At 45.1% G+C, this 23398-nt stretch overlaps 1 protein-coding gene across 4 annotated transcripts in view; it reads right to left on the reverse strand.

The window, feature by feature from the left end:
• Positions 1-23398, reverse strand: part of FMNL2 (formin like 2) — a 307239-nt gene that overhangs the window by 9040 nt on the left and 274801 nt on the right. For all 4 annotated transcript variants that reach the window (XM_035008025.1, XM_035008027.1, XM_035008026.1 and 1 more), the window contains exons 12-23: positions 22157-22306; positions 20067-20168; positions 18030-18339; positions 17498-17710; positions 12497-12621; positions 10767-10969; positions 8983-9217; positions 7854-7922; positions 7641-7721; positions 5843-5972; positions 3332-3495; positions 2088-2189 (exon numbers count right to left, since the gene is read on the reverse strand). In XM_035008025.1, the coding sequence (XP_034863916.1) occupies positions 2088-2189; positions 3332-3495; positions 5843-5972; positions 7641-7721; positions 7854-7922; positions 8983-9217; positions 10767-10969; positions 12497-12621; positions 17498-17710; positions 18030-18339; positions 20067-20168; positions 22157-22306 (1884 nt within the window). The remainder of the gene's footprint in view (positions 1-2087; positions 2190-3331; positions 3496-5842; positions 5973-7640; positions 7722-7853; positions 7923-8982; positions 9218-10766; positions 10970-12496; positions 12622-17497; positions 17711-18029; positions 18340-20066; positions 20169-22156; positions 22307-23398) is intronic.

Below are 23398 nucleotides of genomic sequence, written 5' to 3' on the forward strand. Positions count from 1 at the left end.
GATTCCCACGTGAGCTTGTTTTGCTTCCAGAACCTGTCCACGTACCTCTAGCTTCTCTGAAACCAGGAGTTCAGATTCCTCTCCTTCTGCCCATTTTTAGGGGAAAACCTCCATTCCCTTGCCTCCTGTTTCCTCCAGGGGTCTCACCCCAGAGCTCACTCCTTCCCAAGGGCTGCAGAGCGACTGAGTTTGGGACAAGAAATCAAAACAGGCTCACCCCGGCCAGCCTCCCTAAAGAGACTCCTAATGGTCTCACTGTGATCAGTCAGCTATCTAGTTCAGGGCTGAGATATAAGCTCACAGACACACCCCACACCCCCCAGCCCAGCTATTATGGGGAATCAAGTTTACATTTTGGACCCCTGTACTTCTGTCTTAAGTTACATTCTGGTCCGACCTTGGGAAGGGAAAGGAGGGATGACAACCTACAACCCCAACATCTTCCCAAAAAGTCCCCAGGTCAGTGCCAGCCTGGGAGTCATTCACTGTGTAGTATCTATGGCCAGTAAAACATCCCACACCACCACTGCCTGGCGAGCACCCCACGGAGCCTGCTAACAGGACACAGGGTGAAACAATAATGCAGAAGGGGCTCATTGACGGGCTCTGACCTGTGTCACCCCACACAGATCACCAAGGAACTTCGCTTTTTCCTCTGCTCTACACATACCCCTGCTCAAGTATCAGGCTTTGGGACCTACCAGACCCGCTTCCCAGCTCACATTCTACAGTTTAAAAATAGCCTATATTTTTCCCTATAGACCTTAGGCTTAACAATTTTTTATGTGAAGAAATGTGGTTGCAGCACATAACAAGAATCACTTTGAGTGATCTCTTCCGTACACTAGGATCACCAGCCAGTGAACCCTGAGCACCACGGTCAGCAGCAGCTGGTGACCAGAGACCTCCTCATGTCTGACACATGGACTCGGTGCTGCGTCTGGGTTCATCCTCACCCTGCCTCTGCAAACAGTTTGTGATGTCAGCGGTATGGGAAGCCATGCTGAGAGCTAAATAACGTAACCTGACAGTTGTGGAGCTGGAGAAGTGACCCACTATATCCAAGCGGATGTTTCTCAAAAATGTAGATGACCTGGGGTGCCTGGGTGGCTCAGTCGTTAAGCATCTGCCTTCGGCTCAGGTCATGGTCCCGGGGTCCTGGGATCGAACCCCGCATTGGGCTCCCTACTCTGCAGGAAGCCTGCTTCTCTCTCTCCCTCTTCCCCCCAATCCTGTTCATGCCCTCTCAAAATAAATAAAATCTTTAAAAAAGAAAAAACCACATCCCCCTCCTCCCCCTATAATCACACTGCTCCTTCCTCCACCAATGTTACCGAGGTTATGTGTAAACAACCCTGGAGAGTACAGACTGCAGTGTCTCCTAAGTGCACTAACATCCCCGAACGCCCCCACATTCCCCATCATTCTTTCTCAAGGAACAAATTCTTCCAACACATGCCTCTCTGGGTCACATTCTTTTTCAAGACCATAGCTCTGGATTGTGTCAAATGACCTATTTAAAGGAAGGGCCATTACTGGTCCAGATGAGGAAACAGACAGCAACCCTCCTTCCTAGTGCCACCTTTCAGTCCACGCTAGAGAAGTGTTGGTCTAGACGACCTAAAGGTCTTGGCAGAACACACACGAGCAGGCTGTCCCTGACCTCAGCTACAGGACCCTTGCCACAGGCCAGAGTCCCCTCCTTTCACCTGTCCAACAACTGCATGGGAAGCCTGGGGTTTCCAAGTCCTTCACCCGACCCACAAGAGTGAACATTCAATGAGGAAGTTACAGTCCTGGAGTGTCTTCACTTGCCCCAAAGGGCAGCCAGGAGTTTTTGCCTTTGGGCTGAACTGCAGGCCTGGCTGGCTGGAGACAGGGAGCATCGTGGGCTGAGGGCCCCAGGAACACGCAGCCCCCACAGGACTGGAGACTGCTCAGACTCACGCTGACCTCCCAGATCTGCTGCCCAAAGGAACAGGGGAGGCCTCTGCACAGCAGTGGAGACTCAGACACAGCTCCGGGAGGGCACCCACTTGACAAACAATGCCAAGGAAGGCATTAAAGGACCCCATGCTCCTATTTACCTTATAGGCTTTCACAAACCGGACAAAGACGGGAAAGAAGACAGAGGGTGGTGTCGTCTTGGGGTTTTCTCCAAAATACTTCACCACATCATCAAAAGCGTCCTGTAAAGAAGCAAACTCCTCTTAAGTTTCATAAGGTCCAGGGGCGCCTGGGTGGCTCAGTTGGTTAAGCGACTGCCTTCAGCTCAGGTCATGATCCCAGGGTCCTGGGATGGAGTCCCACATCGGGCTCCCTGCTCTGCAGGGAGCCTGCTTCTCCCTCTCCCGCTCCCCCTGCTTGTGTCCCCTCTCTCGCTGTGTCTCTCTCTGTCAAATAAATAAATAAAAATCTTAAAAAAAGTTTCATAAGGTCCAGCACGTGAACTTGACCCCCTGGGGGAAGAGCAGCAGAGCAGGAGGGAGGATCCAGCCACCGCCACAGCTCTCCTGCGGCCCCCTCACGCTCCCACGACCCTCTCGGGCCTCCGGTGTCCTCCGAACGACGCCTAGGCTGAGAGAGCAGAAGGCAACAGTGCCACACAAGGCTCCTCTCGGGGACCACCTGCACTTTTACACACCGCCTCTCTCTCTCTCTCTCTCTGACACACACCTTTCAAGAGCTTCCTAAGGCCATGGCAGACAAGGGTTAGAAGGGATCTCAGAAGTCACTCAGACTCCAATCCCAGCTGGCTGCTTCAATGCTCCTTACAGTGTCCCCACCTCAGGGACACTCACGTCTCTGCTTAAACTCTTTCCTGGCACAAGACAGCCTCGTTCCGGAGCTGTCCCACCCCGTCTGCGTTCTGAGTCCCCACGACACTCTGCCTTCCCTTCTGTGATGGCATGCAGTCCACTTTGGCCATTTTTTAAGTGTGTAAACTTAACCCCCAGTGTACTATAAGATTTAGAGGTCAAGGCCTACAGAAACCCAACACACTGGGAAGGAGCAGTGCTTTGCTAAGCACAGGAATGACTACATGTTGGTCAAAATGAATATAGGACTCACAGAGAAGGAGCCTAGGACTAAAAGGGGAGGGGAAGGGGAGAGCCTCTAGAGAAGAGAGTGAAGACTCCAAATCAGAAAAGGACAAGGAACAGAACAGGGACAATATTCAGAAAGATCTCACCCACAGGAGTCATTAGCTACAGAAGAAATCTACCCTCAGCAGACAGAGGGCAATTCTCCTCCAAAGCCAGGCCAGCACCCAGGTGGGTTTAAGGGATCCAATCACGTCCTTGCGAGTGTCCAGGGCACAGATACTTACCTGTGCAATCTTGGCATCATCCTGCAGCTTCTTCAGCTTCCCCTCATTGTTGAGGATGAACTCCTTCAGCAGTGTGTTGTGGTCATGCATGGTGTACTCCCTCTTGGTTAAGTCCATGCCCCTCTGGAGCTCCTTGACGTCCAGCAAAACATTCTCGAGGGAGACTGAAGTAGAGACAGCAATGTCCCCATGAATGTCAAAACCCCAGTGAGTCTGGCTGGTAAGCCCAGCTCTCAGTGGATTCCTAGGGTCACTCAAGGACCTTAGATCTTTCAGAGCGAAGACCTTACAATGTGAATAATTTACTACTGCTCACCGCCCTGCACTGCATTAACTTCTGTGTAGGCACTAATTCATTTGCACTATCAGCCCAGTTTGCCAACACCACCACAACAAAAAGCAGCATAAAGAGGTTACATGGCCTGCCCGATGTTGCACAGCTAGGAAGTGGCCAAAATGGAGTTCGGAGAACAACCATGCACCCCACATTCTGGGATTATACCAAACTATTCCGTTTTTCTTACAGGAAGATAACCTATCCGTGGGTCTGTAGGCTCAGAGACTCCTCAACTGTGCAGGGCCCAGGATCTGATCCTTTAACACTCTGACCTCATTTACATTTCTGTGTCTCTCCAGCAGGGGACAGCATTGAGATGTCGAACTTTAGTACCATTGACCACTAGAAACCAAGCAAGCTTGGACAGCTTCTTGTGAAAGAAGCCTTCCCTGCTTCAGAAGGATTTCTCAGCATGAACCTTTCCATCTGCAGTACGGCCACCCTCCCAGAGCAGCCTTCCTGCTACCTTCCACACCCACCTTCCCCTCTGGCTCCCTGCTGCCCGACTCAGCTCTGCACGTGGATGAATTACACAACAAGGCAAGGTTAGGTTTTTCCCTTGCTAGACTCACACGGTCTTACTCAACTCTGACTCCTCAATGCCTAGGACAGTGCCCAGTACACCGCAGGGACTCAGAAAGGCTCACTGGATTAGCAAAGGGAGTGACTGGATAAAGGAGTGAAGGTATAAAGAATCCATGTCAGCTCACCTGGACATCAGAGAGAGAACACAGAGAACAATGCAGCCAGAGAACCTCCATCTCTCCACCTGCCCTGACTGATTTTTTCCAACGCTTTTGGGGAATCTCAGTTGGGCCAAACAAAATGGTCAAAACAAAAATTTTTGTTAAACTTTTTTTTAAATTAGAATTGTGATGCTAAAGAACCCCGAAATTTAGGCAAAGAGTAACCTGGAAGGAGGAAAATCACTGCCTCCTGAGCCCTGAGCCCTCAGTGGATCTGTCACAGCCTGCTCTGCACAGCTCTGCACAGTCAAAATATCAGTCCCCCCTGCTTCTCAGCCTCCACTAGGGCTCCCTCAGTACCTGTCCCCAGTTAGCACTGCGTCATCTCATTCATTCGTTCACTCATCTACTTATGCGCCCCAACAATTTACTAGGGGCTACGGGAATAAAGATAAATAAAACTTGATTATACTCATAAATCCACAGGTTGGAATGGACATGCAAACTGTGTTAATAAAATTTGAGAAATCTTGTATGAAAGAGTAGTGTGGAGTGCTCTGTAGTAAGAACACAAAAGGAGAGGCCGTTTACTTTGAGGAAGTCAGAGAAAGCCTTCCCTGCAAAGATTCAATTCACTAAGTCTGAAGTAGGCCCCGGGAGTATGAATTTAAACACCTTGGAGGCTCGGGGCTCAAGATCCTAACGTGAGAATCACAGTATGTAATCAACTCTGGGGTCAATGTGCATCTGGTTCCTTTTTCTAGCTGAAAAAGTCTTTGGATCGCTTCTTGGCCTTTTGGCTGAGATCAAATGAACAGTCTTTGGAGAGGACATGGTACATTACAATAAAGTATGTGAGAAGACGTGGGTTCTAGTCCTGTTTCTATCACGTTCTACCCATGTGACCTTGGGCAAGCTATGTAACCTCTAAAAATGTCAGTTTTCTCATCGGTAACATGGGGATACCATTACATACCTATTATAGCCCAGCCATCTCGGAACCCTTTGATGATTTAAATGAGAAAATGCATAACTGCTATGGCAAAATAACAGCCAAAAGTACTGATAATTTACCTTGTGCTCAGGCTAAAGGCACAATGCTTGGAACTACCACACCTGAGCAAGTGGGATGGGACAAAATCAAACTGAAGTATTTCTTGGGGGGTGATTTTCAGATTTTCACTCTCGTGTTTCAACAACAGCAATAGACTAAGAAGGACATCAAATGGAAGAGGGAAGCTGCCCAAGGTCCAGAGCCCCGACTCTGTACAGAGGACACAGAGAGGTCTCCCTCGTGTCCCTAGTTGCTACGGCTCCCAGGCGTGGGCAACACCATGGCCTACACACTCCAGCCAAGAGCATCCGACTTTTCACCTTGCCTTTCCAAAGGGGTTCCGAAGACCAGTTAAGCAGGGGATGGCTCCCCCAGGACCCATGATTAAAGGCACCTGATACCCAAGGGTAACAGGAAGAGCTGAAGTCAAGTACCTGCAGCAGCTTTCTCCACATAGTGAAGCTCATTATAAAACAGGGACACTTGGTGATATTTCTCTTTTACCACATTTGAAATGTAGTGCAACAGTGTTTGCTTTCGGTCTGTTGACTTTGTATCTAAGAGCTGAAAACAAAAGGAATATATGCGTTAAAGAAGATGGGAAGCCTGCCCCCCAGATGATGCCCTCCCACTCAGAGTAACTGAGTACAGCACCCCAAAAGTGGACAAAAAATACCCCCATGGGAGGATCAAGCCTGGACATGTTCTTCACTAAACCAGCCCACTAACTTGTAGAAGAGACCACAGGACTTCTCCAACTGGGGGTATGTTCGGTGTTGGGGACGATTCCAACACACATCTCTACCCACACAAAATCGCCCCACCGCACATCTGCCACACCACCTCCCCTGGCTAAAGAGTAGGAAGCGCCCAGTTTGAGTGCTTTCCGAAGTGAAGGAGCAGAGGAGTGAGCGTGGAACCAGCAGGCGTGCAGTACTGCCCACAAGACAGGACTCCCACACCGCAGGCTACACGTTCCCAGTCCAGCCCTCTCTTGCTCCCCAGCCTCCGTGACACGAAGCAGCTGGGCTTACCACACATGACCCTCCCGGGCCAGAGCTGGGACTCACTGGACGCTCCCTACCAAACAGCCATGTCTCCCCAGGGCTCGGGACTCAACCCACTGCCCAACCTTCTCATGTGGAAGCCACGTTAGCCCCACAGAGCCTTGGGGGAAGAGGATTCCACGGAGGATTGTCTCTAGCCCTGCCCATCTAAGTCAGATGACTCTGAAAAGCAGCAGACACTTTTCCATCCAGGGAAGGGACGGGGGAGAGGGATAGATATACAGATAAAATATATACGTATGTATATTTAGAAAATACATGGGCGCCTGGGTGGCTCAGTTGGTTAAGCGACTGCTTTTGGCTCAGGTCATGATCCTGGAGTCCCGGGATCGAGTCCCGCATCGGGCTCCCTGCTCAGCAGGGAGTCTGCTTCTCCCTCTGACCCTCCTCCCTCTCATGCTCTCTGTCTCTCATTCTCTCTCTCGCAAATAAATAAAATCTTAAAAAAAAAAAAAAAATACAGAAAAGTAAAAAGAAGCACTTTGAAAAAAAAGATCCCTCATTCTGTCCAATCTCTCTGTTAATATCTTAACCCATTTCCATTCAGGTTTTTCCTGCATATTTTACTTGAGTGAAATCAATTAGTCCATGCAATTTATACTCTTTTCTAAACACAAAATCATCTATTTCTTTGAAAATTCTTCACATTCTAAGAGTTGAAGAATAGTTCACCATATTAACTATTGTTATAGTTAATAATTTTCCAAAATGTTGGATCTTTACATTGTTTCTAATTATTTGCAATTATAAAATAAATAAAGCATTCATAATTCAGATTCCTGAGGAAAGAGTCCCAGAAATGGAAACACTGGGTCAAAAGGCATGAGGATTTTTAAGGTTCTAAGTGCTCACTGCCAAATGATGTTCCAGAGAATTTATACCAGTTGATTCTCCAACTAGCAGACAATACTTGGTTGATTTAGGTTTCACATTCACTGAATTCACTAAAATTATTCCTATAATTTTAGAATATCATTGTTTGAAAAACATACATTATTTATGTTTTTGATATTTGAAAATAAAAAAAAAACTTTGCTTATTTCTGGGGAAAAAAAGAAAATTCCACTCCCATTTCCAAGAGCTGACTCTCCTCCACTCTGGGACTTAAATCTCTGCCAGCTCTTTTGTCCCTTGAATAGCCTTGTATTTCTTTTAGTTCACTCACCAGATCTAAACTCTGAAGTTTAAATCCATAAACTGCTCCTCGTTTACTGCTATTCATATAGTTTCCAAGGGCCAAGATGATCTGCAAAAAGAGAGAGAGGGGAGAGAGAGAGAAACAAGCCTATTAGTAGAGCATCCCAGGCATTCCCAGGCCCAGGAATTCAGCTGACAAGTCAACTCTTCCCTGTATGTATATGAGGAAAACTTCACTTGCCTCCAGAATTTTCTTGAGTTTTTGGGATGACTTTATAGAGACAGATGCTGCTATAATTGAGTGCAGTTGCTAGATTCCATTCAAAGGAAGGAAGGGGAGGGGAGAGAAAAAGAGACATGTTAAAAATAAACTCTAATTGGAAACTAAAATTTAACACAAAAGAAAATAGACCTGCATTTAGACCTTAAAGCCTTAATGCTGAGGTTCTATTTTTCCTCAACATAACAAATTTAAGTTGTCCTGCTAGGGTCTTAGGCAATCATACCTTTACATGCAAGCTCTTCTCTCAAAGTATTTGAAACGAGAAGAAATGTCAGAACTTGCTTATCACAAAATCTGTAACCAGTGGGACTCAGAGCTTGGAGTCAACAGCATCTTCTAGCAGAACTCAATTCCCTGCCCACCACCTGGAACCATGTTTTTAAATCAATGGAGTTGTCCAGGAATGAAAACAAAACAGCAAAGGAATATAAACCCTCCAGAAGTCCTCAGAACATGTTGTGAACAGACATGCTACTGTAATCAGTAATTAACAAAAGTGTATTTAGAAATAAAACTAGGAAAGAACTATTTATGATATTTATGTTTACAATATTTGTAAGTCTCTACCAGATTAACACAAAAAAACAAGAGATGGTTGGCTACTATTTCTCCATCACCATGATGTACTATAACAGATTTCCAAGGAAAAAGACTCCTATGGTAAATTTATAATGCTTCCAATGAAAGCCAATCAGCCTGGTCACTGAAGATACAGGATCATTTTTAGAAATGAAAGCAACATTTTCAGTCTTGCCAACCCACTCAGTCAGAGGACTGGTATCTTCAGGAGGGGAACAAGTTTGAGAAAATGATCTTCCGGGTCCTATGTATTGAAGGGGAAACCCAGAGGACATCCGTAGACACAGAAAATGGCATTCTATGGAGGAGAATAGCAATATGGAAAATGGAAATTCACCATTTTCACATTTAGTTGGCATACACAATGTGAAAAGGAATGGACAAAATAAAAATGCAATCTAGAAAGTTCTGGGAAGGAGTCTTTAGAGCCCATGATGTTAAGTACAATTTTGGAAGAGACTTAAAAGAAAAAATGATACTGTATCCCTGCCAGAGCTGGTCCACTTACAGGAGTCAGCATCTGAATGCTCTCCGCAAAGTTCCCAATGAAGGCCATGATGGTCATCTTCTGCATGAGCCTCTCAATTTTACTGAACTGCATCATGAACCGGTCTTCATCTGACAAGTTCTCCAGGGGCTTCCTTTCCCGCTCATAGAGCCGAAACACTTTCACCTCGTTCTCAGTTGGCAAGAACCTCATCAAACATTCTACAAAGTCTACAGGCAATGTCTTCAAGTCAAATCTGAAGACAGATGTGGACATGTCAGTGTTAGAGAGAAAACCTCCTACCTTTTCAACCGCACCCCCATTTGGTCCTGCTCATCAACCACCATCGCAATAAACTGATGATGTCTACAGCCAAACGGTGGAGATGCCACTTGGTGCTGGCTCATGACTGCCCAACAAGTAGCTTCAGTGGTCCTTTCTGAGAACCTAGACCTCATCACAACATCCATGCTCAGTTTTTAGCCCATTACTATTGATCTAAGTCTCCAGAAATCAACACTTAAATGACAGGAAGAGCGAGAAGGCAGGCTGAAGCATCTGATGTTTAAGCGGTTCAAGGACATAGTTTTTAAGGCATATTAAGTACTGCTAATTAGGGAGACTGATATTATATACACAATTACAGAATATCTGGTAAACTCTAATATTTTTCAATTAAACCAACAGTTTGGGCTATTTTCTCTACGTTAGGAAAAAAATGTATCCAAATGACTGTACTAAATGGATGTTTTGGTTTAAATGGATACATCCCTTGAAGGTATATCAGGTCTCTTTGGATATATGCTCAATTTGAACAAACAGAATATTTGCTACAATCTCTATTTTCTTCCCTGGACAATCTTTGTCCAGCAGAATGACAGAATTATATCTAATCATCATGATAAATACGGCATCTATAGATTAAAAACTAGAATGCCAATCATGTTTCAACTTCAGAAATCAGAACAGAATATAGGATACACTAGACTATTGGATTTTGATCCTGAGTACATGAAATTGGAACAAATGATTTCTGAGGGCCATATACTCCCCTAAAGATCTCTTACCGAAATTTATGAAATACCAATTTACAATGAATTCATTCCTAACACATCTAAAACATTTGTTCCTAATCATATTTGAAATCCATCATGACCACAAGAAGGGCAGAAAGATTCCTCTCATAGAAAAGTAAATAAAACCAATGCCTTCTCTGCAATCCAGGGATAAGAAAAGAACTGAACTTTAAAATTTCCTGAAAGCTGCTAAGAGAAACAGGAATCACATTCCTATTGTTATGAACTAAAATATGCATCTGTATCACATTTGCATCTGGCACTGAATTGTATCATTCCACAAATGCCATCAAATTTGTATTCAACAAATCGAGAGAAAATTCAGATACTCCAGAGCAAATGAACAGTCTCTCCCTTTTTTTAGCATCTGTAATTCTCCACTCCTTGGAGGTATTCATTGCTATAGACATACAGGAAAGCAGACCAAGTTAATAAATGATGTCATGATCCAGTTGTTACTCTTCTAAAATAATTTTCGCTCGAATACAGCGCTCACAAGGGTAATTTCTGGCCTGCCTCTTTAGTGCTGGCATTCCATTCAACTCTGAAGTCACACATATGTAACAAAGGGAACCTTTGGTATGTGGATATCAAGGATTGCTCCATCTTTTATCTTCCATCTTGCCCTACTATTGAAATATTTATGTTCTCTACCAATCATAACTTTCTTATTTTTGTTTTTATCCTAAATTCACTAGAATCGATTTTTCCAGAATGCCCTGAACTTACACATGTATAGCTTTACATATCTCATCGGCGGTCTTTCCAGCTTTCCTTAAAGTTATGGCAAGATTTTTGGCCCTATTTGCTTCTAGTAATGTCACTTTGTTGGATCCCTTCTGTGTTATCTTCTGTTTGCTTGAAGAAAGATCAATGGCAGGACCTTGGGCTTTTGTCTTAAATATTTCCTCAAATTCATCCACATTTAAATCCTGGAGTAGAGAGGGATGAAATAGGCAAATTGGATTACACCTAAAAATTAAGTCAGAAACCATTCTGACAGTTTCTTAAGCATCAAAGAACTTACTTTTTCTACTCAATACTTGCCTTTGACCATGGCTTACTCTGTTTTCCTGTTTGTGCTCTGGCATGACTTAGGCCCCACGTACAGCTATGAACGTCTAAACTAGAGAACCGATTCCATCTGGCCAACTCAACAGCTTTTCCCTAATTACCTTGCAGGGCCGGCCACCACAGACTAAAACTATCAAACCAGACAGTGAGTGTAATTATTGAGTTCTTACTCACTTAGAGTTCAATAAAGGGCTTTTTAATGCCCTTTTATAAATGAAGGGCAGGGTTTATATCAGATACATATTTTGTGGCATCCACTGAAGATAATTACAACCACTCCATAGCAACATAACTATTTTTTTTTAAGATTTTATTTATTTATTTGACAGACAGAGAGAGAGCACAAGTAGGCAGAGCGGCAGGTAGAGGGAGAGGGAGAAGCAGGCTCCCTGCTGAGCAGAGAGCCGGATACGGGGGGCTCGATCCCAGGACCCTGGGATCGTGACCTGAGCCGAAGGCAGTCGCTCAACCGACTGAGCCACCCAGGCGCCCCCATTTACTAATTTTTAATATACAAGTTTTCTTTTTGTGATTTGGAGCCATTTTCTTTTTCAAACCCTAATAGTTTTAAGCCTTTGAAAGCATTTAGATCCTACCTATATGATTAGTGGATAAAATAGACTTATTGTGTGATACAAGAGTTTAAGTCACTATTCTTAAGCAAAAAGACATATCAAGAAAATACAAAGCATAATATAATATGGTAGCTAAATAACTGGTAGAGAATATAAATCAGGTATAAATTGAAGATTTCAGACTTATGGGGTCATTTTATCTTTTTTTTTTTTTTTAACATTTTATTTATTTATTTGAGACAGAGAGAATGAGAGAGAGAGAGCACATGAGAGGGGGGAGGGTAGGAGGAGAAGCAGACTCCCCGCTGAGCAGGGAGCCCTATGCGGGACTCGATCCAGGGACTCCGGGATCATGACCTGAGCCGAAGGCAGTCGCTTAACCAACTGAGCCACCCAGGCGCCCAAGATTTCATTTTATTTATTTATTTTTTTAAGATTTTATTTATTTATTTGAGAGAGAGCAGGAGAGGGGGTAGGGTCCGAGGGAGAAACAGACTCCCTGCCGAGCAGGGAGCCCGATGCGGGACTCGATCCCAGGACTCCAGGATCATGACCTGAGCCGAAGGCAGTCGCTTAACCATCTGAGCCACCCAGGCGCCCCCGTAACATAACTTTTTAAACACAGATTTGAAACCACCTTACAAAACAGTGTCCAACTTTATTCTCTGATATTCAAAATCCTTTTCTTCTTTACATCAAGGCATTTAAAAGGCTAGCATTGTGTCACTGAGCCTTCCAGGTTAGCAGAGCACCCATTTTAGCTTTGCTGCCCAGAGAGCCCTCCCTGCTTCTAACCAATGAGAAAGATACCTCCAGGATTCGCTCGTCATCAATTTCGTTGAAGACCGTGCCATTGATCTGATTTGGTTTCAGGGCAACCCAGTTAAAAACTGGCATTCTGAATTTCGTCTTGATTGGCTTCTTAATTTTCACAGCTACAGAAGTCAGAGAGGATGAAATTAGGACTCCACCAAAACCCCACGATCCTCAAGAACAATCAGAGAACAGTCCTTGCAGATGACACTTCAACACTGGGGCCACACAGGCAAGAGGCGCCCAAGTGTTTTTAAACACACAAAACATCACACGTGGCTTTGGCTAGGGCAATCTGAGGTCATTTGGCTGAATGATGCAACATTATGGTAAAGTTGGCTAAGAGCCAGGGGTTGTTTTTTGTGTTTGTTTTTGTTTTAATGCAGGCAAATGGATTGCTCTGTTACACTCACAATGTTAGGACAACGCTTAAGACAAAGTATTGGGGAACAAAAATTATTAATAATGTTATTAGACAGCAGAGAGGACAAATGCTCTGTGACACTGGTGAGTGTGAGTCAGATTGTGAAATCTTAAATTCTTGGTTCTAGAACACGTATTTCCAAACCAATGTTAAAAGACAATCAGAGACTGCAGTCAGTGGCTGACTCCACCACCAGGACTGTGATGTCAGGAAGGCTGGCTTTCTGCTGGAGCAATTCGCTCGTGTGGGCCATTTTGACAATGGGGATTATACTGATGCTGAGTTATTCCAACCAGACCAAGGGCCACGAACAGCTCAAAATAGAAAATATTTAAGACGACAGAAGGGGTACTCAGAAATCAGGATTAGTATTGGTTTTCGAGAATGGCCACGGTCCCGTCCCCCGCTCTTTAAAAAGCAAGTTCTCCCCAGGAGTCAGCTACATGTGACTAGAAGGCATCCATGAACCCATGAAAAACACAGAAAACCTCTTAAGAGAGGAAGGGATATCTGTCTTTGAGGGTCTGGTGAGGAATTGTCAACTCCTCTTACTGTGGGGAGATGAGCTAAAAAAGGAAATCTATTAAAAATTCCATGAATTACACATCATAAAGAAGTCTTCTCAAACCATCTACATATATATATATGTATATACATATATATATGTAGGTATGTGTACATACACATACACACACACACCTTAAGTCTGTCCTGGGCTGCCCAGCACACCATATTTGGGAGCTCCGCTATTTGCCATCATTAGTAAGGGAGGGAGAAGGGCAGTACAGAACAAAATAAACCCAATGCACACTGGGCATCCCCCTGGTTGCCGGCCATTCCTCCAGAGTTACGAAGGCCACATACCCAGCAGGAATGTCATCTGATAAATCCACACATAAGCATGCAGGAACACGGAAACACAGCTTTTGCCAAACCAGGTCATTCTACCACCGTGACACCATAAGCCCCACCACCCGACAGTGTTGGACAGCTCACCGCACTTCATTTTGGTCTACACTGCCCAGGGAAACCCGTGTCCTCCGCAGGACAAAGGAACAGACTTTCCTCTAGGCTGGCATGTGAGCGATATGGAGGGAGAAGGGGGAGCAGGGGAGAAGCTGTGCGGGATCTTCCCACAATCTGAGCTGGTGGGTCCATGCCATTTGGTTCCGCCATCCATCCATGGACACCGCAGGCCCCAGGACACGCACTGAAAGTCATCCCATCTGCAGCTACCCTACTTTTAACTCGTCGGCAAAATTAGGAATACGCCTGAGACCAGAACACAGGCCAAAAAAAAAAAAAAACAGTTATCTTCAGAAAGCTGTCCTAACTCCGACTGGGGAATGAAGGGTGGGTAACAGGATAGGGGGCCTACAGGTGACCATGACAGACACTGTGCTTGCAACGTTCAGGCTAAAGGAGTGGCTCTGTGTGGGTGGGCGTGTGTTCCCTGGAGAGCCGGAGACCAGCAGGAAAGGCCTGGAAAAGCAGCACCTAGAAGTTTGTCCTTGTTCTGTGGGGCAAATGCCATTTTTCCCCAGAATAAATCGAAAATCCTTCTAGAGTGGAGGCCTTAGATTCAGCTGTGACCATTAAACTAAGAGAAAAAAACACTCTTTTTCTTTCAGGGCAGAAGGAATATGGCCTATGAAATCCAGGCTGCCTGCTTACAGAGCCGTAATCTCTTTTACAGAAACATGTGGGCAAACCTAGACCAACTGTCAGCCAACAGCGAGACTTCCCGCACACACAGGGTCCAAATGCATGGTTCGGTGTAAGATGGAATGAAAAGATGTGAAGGCACAGTGTGACCAACAGAAACACATGATAGACAGTACACTCAGTGAGGAGCAACCTACAGAAAAGCTTGATTGGCCCATCTTTTGTGGAAGCAGAAAGAACAAAGAAAATACAAAAAAAAAAAAAAAATTAGATATGGTTAGAGTCAAGCCACTCAGCAATTCACACACTCTTAGCAGAGAATTTCATGCTTCTTGGACACATTTCACAAGGCAGCACAGAACCATAAATGCATTTCCATTCGGGCCTGCCTTAAAGACTCACTTATTATTTTGTTTTAAAAAGTAATCCTTCTTAGAAGAGGGGAAAAAATGATCTCATTATGGTCCCAAACAGCCATACTGAACTGTGCTAGGTATTCCATAAGATACGAGCAGTGTTTTAAGAAAACCATCAGCCAAGTACAAATTCTCACCGTGAACTTACAAAGCACCTTCTCCCAAAGAGACAGCAAAGGTTACAGACTGCCTGGGCATCTGTCACAGATGACCAACACGGGAAATGGGAACCAGACTGCTCTAGCACAGATGTGGGGAGGTAAGCCTAACGCTTCAAATATACATTCCACGCTGTGCATTTTCTCTATAAAATGCAAAGACAACTTCACTAGATAAAATTAGAGGACTGCATTCAGGTCCCCTGTCTTGGCCACCATGCACACACCTGGCTCATTGCCTACCAAAGAGATAGGCCATCCTGTTGCCCATGGATCCAAGGGCCTAGCAATGTCACAGGTTTCTGGGTTCCAGGAGCCCGGGGCATATCATCTCAGCTCTGTCCCTTGCCTCTACTGGGACATCCTGATTCTGTCTGGCTTCTTCATTCCAGGGAGAAAGTTACCCCACACACTGGCAACCCATCTTACAAAATGTGCTAAATAACAGTCTTATAATCCTTAGATCTTATAAAACAGAACATCTTGTCATTGTTTAATGGACACTTAGGGCACCAAAGAGGAGATTCTTAAGTCCCACCCACAGCCCTCTAAAAATAGTCTAAGACACAAAGGGGACAGCCTCCAGCTGCATAACCCTGAAGGCAGCGCTGGGTCTTCAGCTGAACAGAGTTCCACACCGTAGAGCTGAGGCCATCCAGAGACCCTGCAAGTGTTCAAGATTAAGTCGTGGGAAGAGCCCAGAGGGGACAAGACTCCGAAGAGAGCCCTGGACCTGCACATCTCAGCCTCACGCCAAGGCAGTTCTGAGTTCTAAATGAGAGCTCGGTGGATGGAAGTAGAGGCTCTATCGTGCCAGGCTGTACCAAAGAGAAAGGAGGTGGTACCCAACGAGAGCCCCCGCAGCAAGCACGGGCCACGGGGAGCATTCGCGGGGAGCATTCGCAGGGCACTATGAGGGAAGCCTCGTCCGTGAGCCAGGCGTCCATGGCAACTACAGGTTTCCACACTCAGTGCCTGAGAGCAGCCTGTCGATGGAAGGAATTCCTGGGGCTTGCTAGGAGGTTTTTGGTTCACATTCTAAAATCTAATAGTTCCACAATGACACACCTTTAACTTTTGTCCTTAGGAAGCAATAAAAGTTCTAGAAGAAAGGAGGAGATGGGGGTGACCCTGAATGGTAGAACTGAATCACTGGATTACTGTGAACATTACTTTCAATAGGCCCCTTGTTTGTTTCTTGGACAACTTCACAGAAGTTGGGGTGGAAGGAGACACCACAGACTCGGTGTAGAACAAGGTTGCTCCTGGGTGGCTTTCTGGTGCCTGAAAGGGCGTCAGTCACTAGGATGAATCAGTCGCACTGACTGGCCACTACAGCTGCTGATGGGACGGCGGTCCGGGAACTCTCCCACAGCTAAGGCGGTCATTAGACACTGGACAGAAGGCTCTGAGAACTACCGCACTTAACAGAGTGGTAGGTGTTCATCGGAAATAAGAGACCGAAGTGGAGGAGAAAGCAGAATTTTCTGATGTCGCAGAGACAGCACGGCAAAGCTCAGAGCTCACGGCAATTTCAAAATGCCAGGGAAATGCTCCATGACGGGGGAAATGGCTTGTGGTATTTTAGAAAAGAGTAAAAAGTCACTTCCATGAGTCAAAAAATCAGAACTCCTATTTCAAGGCATTAGAACCATTCTCTTCGTCTCGCCCCCTTCCCCCCCCCACGCCCCCAACACACCCAGTTTTATTTCTGGTGAGGTGGGGATGCCACATTCTCTCCTGTTAGCAGGAGGGCAGTGTGCATGATTCAGCAGCGTTTCAAGGCACAGAGATACCACTGTCGGCAACGCGTCCCTTGAAGGTTCAGTTGCACTACAGTGAATTCTGAGGTCTTCAAATGCGCAGAAGAGATGCCTGGAAGCCTACATCGGGCAATTACGCAGAGAGCCATTTTCCCCTTTTGTAAATGACACCGCGAATACCTTCCAAAAACAGAGCCGAGAGCACCGAAAGCACCGTGTGTCAGAGCTCCGACTAGTACAGATGCCCACAAGTGTTCCATGAATCCATGAAAATGCACTGATCCCTAAGAAGGTAACTTGTCTTTCTTCCCCTTTCTAGGTGGGGAGAGCGGAAGGTGGGAAGTCTGCAAAATCAGAACTCCCTGCTAGAGAGCACAACAGCTACCCAGAGAAAAATGCCCCTGTGCATGGCTTCCCCTTTTGAGGCTCCATTAGCAGCACTGCTCTTAGATTAAGAGGAGGTACATGGGCTTGCAAGAGACCTGGACTTTCAAAGAAGCTTTAAAGTCTCGGGAGCTAACACAGTGGGTATCTCGCACACGGGTACCTGGGTCTGAATTCTGTGCTCTTACCTGCTAATCCTGAGTTGAAAACCACTGTGGGCGAGGACGTCCCGGGCAGCGGGGGTGCAGAGGGAGGAGGAGGGGGTGGTAAAGGAGAAGCCAGCACAGTCTCAGCTGCAGGGCCTGGCAGAGGGGGAGGAGGGGGTGGTGGGGGAGGAGGCGGGGGAGGGGGTGGGGGTGGGGGCGGTGGCGGCATGGGTGGCGTTACTGGACCATTTTGCACTAGCAAAAAAAAGCAGAAACAAATTGCCTTTGAAAACAGGGGAATGGTTTCACCTGCAGGATGTCATGTGCAGATAAAGTATCCAAAAAACAAAACACTTAAAATGACATGGGAATTTTTTTCAAACACTATAACATCTCCCCACTGGCAAATAAAGAATACAAGGCAACATACGTAAAGGCTTCAGCTTTAGAACCTTAATCTCAAAATGTAAAAAGTGGCCAACAAAAGCAAACAAAGGACATAAACGGACAGTGGATAAAAGAAGAAATACAAATATCCCGATACCCTTTCAGTTCTCCCGCCCAGGCTTCTTACCTGCTTCAGGCGTGTCTGCCGATGGAGGTAGTGGGGGGGGAGGAGGGGGCAGGCCCGAGGAGGCGACCCCCATTACTGGTCCCATAAAGTTACCCACTGCCGCTTCTGACCCCGTGGACAATGTGCCAGAGGCCACGACTGGCAGTATGGATATGTCCCCATCCCCTTTCTTCTGAATTTTAATGCTCCCTTGTTTCTCCAGTTCATGAATCTTTTTTTCCAGAGTAGACTGTCTTTGAATGGCTTCTTCTTTTTCTTTGACCATTTTCCTTAATGTGTGAACTTGGGTATTTGCATCTTTGTAGATCTCCTGCAAAAAGAGTCCACAGTCAAGAGTTTAACTTCACATGACATTCATACCTATTACCATCAGATTGGCAAATTGAGGATCAAGAAAATAACAAAAAATAAAAGGAAAAGGAAAAGGGAAAGGGAGAGGAAAGGAAAGGAAAGGAAAAGAGAAAAAGGATACTCATAAATACATAGGAATCGTATGGAACTCAGCCAGATCCTATAAACTCCCATTCATTATCAGTTGTTCATTGGTAATGCATGCAGTATATTCTAGCAATTGTTACTGTTAATACAGTTCTTTCTATTAAGAAGTGTGGCTAACTCAATTTTCCCTGCAGGTAGAGAGGAACAAGGCAGAGATAATCCAAAGATAATTTTATAGCTGACTCTGGAACACCCTGAGGGTATTTCGATGGGGCAGCATATTTTCCTTTTATTTTAAAATTTATTTGTAACTCCGAGACACATATCAGCTAACAGTAGACAAAAGGCCCTAAGTCAGATTTGGATGGAAGTCAGACTGGGATTAAAAATCTGCAGAGCATGGAATGATCTACTCATGAATAACCAGGAGCTGATTGTTCTTGAATGGGTTTCTCCGGCCTTCACAACGCCCCCTTGACCAAGCTCAGGACAGTAATCCTTGTAACATTTTCCCTTTGGTATGCAGTTAACAGAACAGGCCAGTGCTTCCCTCGACTGATTGCTTAGCTCTGTCTACATTTTTAGCAGAAAACAAAAAAGTTACAATTTTCAATTTAAAGGCCGTCCCCGTTCCTTTTATTAGGGGCCCACCGAGGTTCCAGTGAAAGGATTTTATGGAACTTACTTGCTAGGTCTTGTACATGTGATCTCTCACCACAAACCTCCAGCAGGCAGGGAAACATTCTTCACACCCTGTCTATTATTAATAATCTGAGAGTCTGACTTGAATTGAGTCCATATGCTACAACTTTGTCTCGATGGTGTGCCAAAAAATAAATTTCCTAGAGTTAACTGTAGGACATGTCAGAATATCAAGCAACACACACAGACATGATAACCATCGCATAAAATGTGCCGTTTCATCAACGATGGTGTAAAGGCAAGCATTGTGCCTGAAAGCCCTCCAGGCGTTTTGGTGATTTTATGCTCTGGACAGTTCTAAGCACACGGCTAGCACTCCATAAATACCTGACACAAGGTAAAACAATGCTAAGGCCAAATAAAATAGCTGGGATTATCTGATAACAAAATGGATTGGTTTTGCTTTGCCTTCTTTCTTTCTTTTTCTTTTTCTTTTTTTTTAATTTTTTGGTGAATGCCATTCGGTCTCGCCTACGTTGATTTCACCATTTCCATGGCAACCATCAAATCTGGTTTCAAGTAGAAGCAAAGCAAAAAAATACAAAGAAGTCCAAGTCCTAATAAAATAAATAAGGGGCATGAATTAAATCCATGCCGTGTTTTTATTTCCAAGCAAATGGGTGATCCACTGAATCAACTCAGACTCGTCCAGATGGGAAAACATTGTTGCCGTCAAAATCTGTGATAAGGAAGGACTGAACCCCCAACATTTGATTGCACACACGTGTATACATACCCTATATGTATTTTCAACTATCACCTCTGAAACGGTTCCAATAAATATGCTGCATCAGTGCATTCCCCTGACATGAATGTATTCCACGTTCTACTAGGACTAAAGCCGGTGCACAATTCCCTGCAATGCCCGTCCGGGCCAGCTGTCATCAGCGCACTTACTCGAACAACATCCAGCTCCTTGTTCCTCTGCATGAGCTGCTTTTCCAGTTCCACAATCTTGGACATGGCTTCATTCTCCGTGTCTTGCAGTTTTTCAGACAACTGTAAAGTTTTAAAAGGGAACCTGTGGTCACAACACACGACCATTCTGCTCGGGTCCTCAGTTCTCAGAAAGTAGAGCTCAAAAACCATTCGGGGCCCATCAGAGTCCTTCCTGTGTTCCCCAAGCTGTTTTTTGGAAATGTTAATATTTATAATAGGATTCTGAATACATACTTGCTTCTAATAGGAATTAGTAATCTACACATGATCTTTAATAAAATCCATACAACAGCTCCTTAGTGTTGGGACCTAGACGGTGCCTCTCCCTCTGTTTCTGCAGGAGCTGATGAGGATGGGGGACAGTGGGTAAGGCAAGAAGGGAGATTCACTCTTCCTGCCCGAAGAAAAGGCCATTAGGCCAAAACTTTTGAAAATCATCGGTCCACAAAACTTGGTTCTGTTATTATTGAAAACCAGTGGACAAAACGGTACTGCTGGTTTTGACCCAAACTACCCAAATACTAAGTCATTTGGAGGGCCAGTTCGAAAAAACGGGTGGCCTGCTACGAAAGTGGGTTATGTGAATATGGTCATGCAATGCTGGCTGAGGCTTCCAGAAGAAGATTGGCTGAACCATGTGTTAAATAGTTACTCTTCCCACAAGGCTCTGAAAGTGAGCAACTTCGGATTTCACTGAGAATGATCACAAGTAAAGAAAACCAGGGAGGCAAGGAGAGGAGGAAGGGCAGAGCTGAAAACCCTGATCAGGTTCAGAACACGAGCCAAATCTTTTAGGGTAAGAAACATCGGGCCGCTAAGTGCCCTTCCTAAGCGGGTGCCAACCACGTCACTGCAGCACTTACAAGGTGGGGGGAAAGGTTGGCTCACCAACTTGGCTTAACCACAGCCAAGAAGATGCCCATTTCAGAGTAATGGACAAAGGTGAAGGATGTCAAGCATGTCCGATACTCTCAACTAAGAAAATGTGGAGGAAAATAAATGGGCCACTCAAATGGGGGAAAATAATATTGCTCCAAAAAGAGACCACTGATTTATAACCAAGGACACTGCCAAGCAGAATTCAACGTAAGAATTTGGTCCTCACAATGCTTGGGTCTTTAAGAAGCACCATTTTTTGGTTCATTCCTGCAATATTCAAATATCTGCTTAATGGATGAACACATGAACAGCCTCTGAAAGCCTTTAGACTCATAGTCAACTTAGTGTGTGGCAAGAAAAATCCCTCAAAGAAAAATGAGCCCCTGCCCTGAAAAGAGGACACTCCTCAAAGAAGAGGATATAAGGGAACGCTCACTAATTTCCTTGAAAATGCCTACTGTTGAAGAGATTCTTTTTAGAACTTGAGTAAGCATAAGGCAAGACTGGGCAGACATGCATCACGAAACCACAAGATCACCCCGTCCACGGGCCTGTGTGGACACACGGAGTGGAGCATGACTTACATTCACAAGACTGAGTGAAATATAACTTATTGACACACCAAACCAAACTCCCACAGAGGCTGAAGTGGGCGGTATCTTGCCTGGGTAGCCATGGTAGTTGCATGAGGAAGAGGGTTAGGTGTGAGACAGGAAAGACACAGGTAACAGTCTAATTAGCCCTGGGGCTTATTTTAGTTGCTAGAACCCATCTTTCATAGGCCTATGTGAGCACATGTGACAGAAAATGATTTCTATTCAGAAGAACAGGAGTAGAAGAGGACTTCTTCACCTCAGCCCAAATTCACATACTCGAGCGACATTTCCCCCCTACATGGCACCAACCATCTCACTCTTGGGTGCCTGTCTGTAACTAAGATGCCCAGGAAATCTGGGCTCAGCAGAAACCAGCTCAGCAGATGAGCTAAGGCAAGGCAACGGATTCCCCTTGGTTTTAAGTAACAAACATGCTTTCTTTGAAAGAACCCCGAGCGGCTTTTGACAGCTCTCTATCTCCAGCTGCAGCTCATCCCTACACTCCAAATCCTCTCACTGACCGCCCTAACAGCTAAGTGTGCGTGTGTGTCTCCTTTCCCGAGACGTAGTTACATGAGAAATGTTTTCTTCCAGCTCTTCGACCCTCTCCAAGGCCGCATTCTTGGTCTCAGCATCTTCCAGCAGAGCTCCCACATCAAACACGTTGTCCAGGTAAGCTTGAATCTGCACCTGGAGCTTGTCGCTCTCCGTGTGCTTCAGTTTCTAAGAACCAAAACGCAAGAGAAGGCGGCCTTAGCACAGCTGTGGAGAGAGAACATAATGGTACGACAGCCTACATGTTTTTGTTGCTCCCAAATACTCCAGTCTTTTCCAAGAGAGGGTTTGATGCCTCAGCCTCCTTAAGAGGATCACGGAGTGTTCGACTGTTCGTCTAAGAAGCTACCATCAGATTACTTTCTGGTGAATACCCTCTCCCAAATATATACACATCTCCTCCCTAATTCTTCCTATAAATTTATTCCCCATATCGACATATTCCAAACCAAAACATTTTGATACAGGTGAAATCAGACAACAGAAAAATTAAAAAGCAGCTTCGGAAGAGAGCTACGGTCCCAGGTTTGAGAGGCATCTGTGTGCAGAGGCGGTTAGAGTAAGTATAAGTTGCCTGACTAGAGAAGGTGGTTCGACTGAGGAAGAGAGTTAGGTGGGAGGTGGGGAAGACACGGATAGAATATATCAGCCCTGGGTTTGATTAGTAAATTGCTAGTCTACCGCCCTCCATGGTAACTTCCCCAAGATACTGCCCCAGCATAAGGAGTGCAGGGCTCCCCAAAGCACAGATCAGGAAGCCTTCCTCCACTCCCTGCCTTATAGGCCCAGGCATCCCAAAGGAAGTCAACCAGCTTTAAGGTGAAATTAGAGATCAAGAAAATCTGCGAGTCTTCCTTACAAGTAACGTAAGTCCTGACTTCCTCTGGGGGAACAGATGAGTAGCTAGAATAATCCTGGCATATGGAGGACACCAATAAACATGTACTGAACAAATCAATGGCTACTTACAAGGCTGGGCTTTTGTAAACCAATGAAGCATTTATATATTATATGCTTATAACATTAATCTTCTAACCACCTCTATCAGGGTCCAGAACCAACAGACCAGGAAGTTAGAGAAACACAGAGTTTTGGAAAAATTTTTTGAAATTTTTCAGAGGAATTATGCTCTACATAAATTCTCGGGAAGATGGATTAACTCCTAGGTCTAATCTGGAATTCCGTAACTTAGCTTGTCCTAAAGACAGTATGTTCTGTCTTAGTTTAGGAATATAAGCTAAAAAAGACACCTGAATAAGG

This window comes from Mirounga leonina, unplaced genomic scaffold, assembly GCF_011800145.1.
Source record: "Mirounga leonina isolate KUSES-001 unplaced genomic scaffold, KU_Mleo_1.0 Mir_151, whole genome shotgun sequence".
NCBI classification, from domain to species: Eukaryota; Metazoa; Chordata; class Mammalia; order Carnivora; family Phocidae; genus Mirounga; species Mirounga leonina.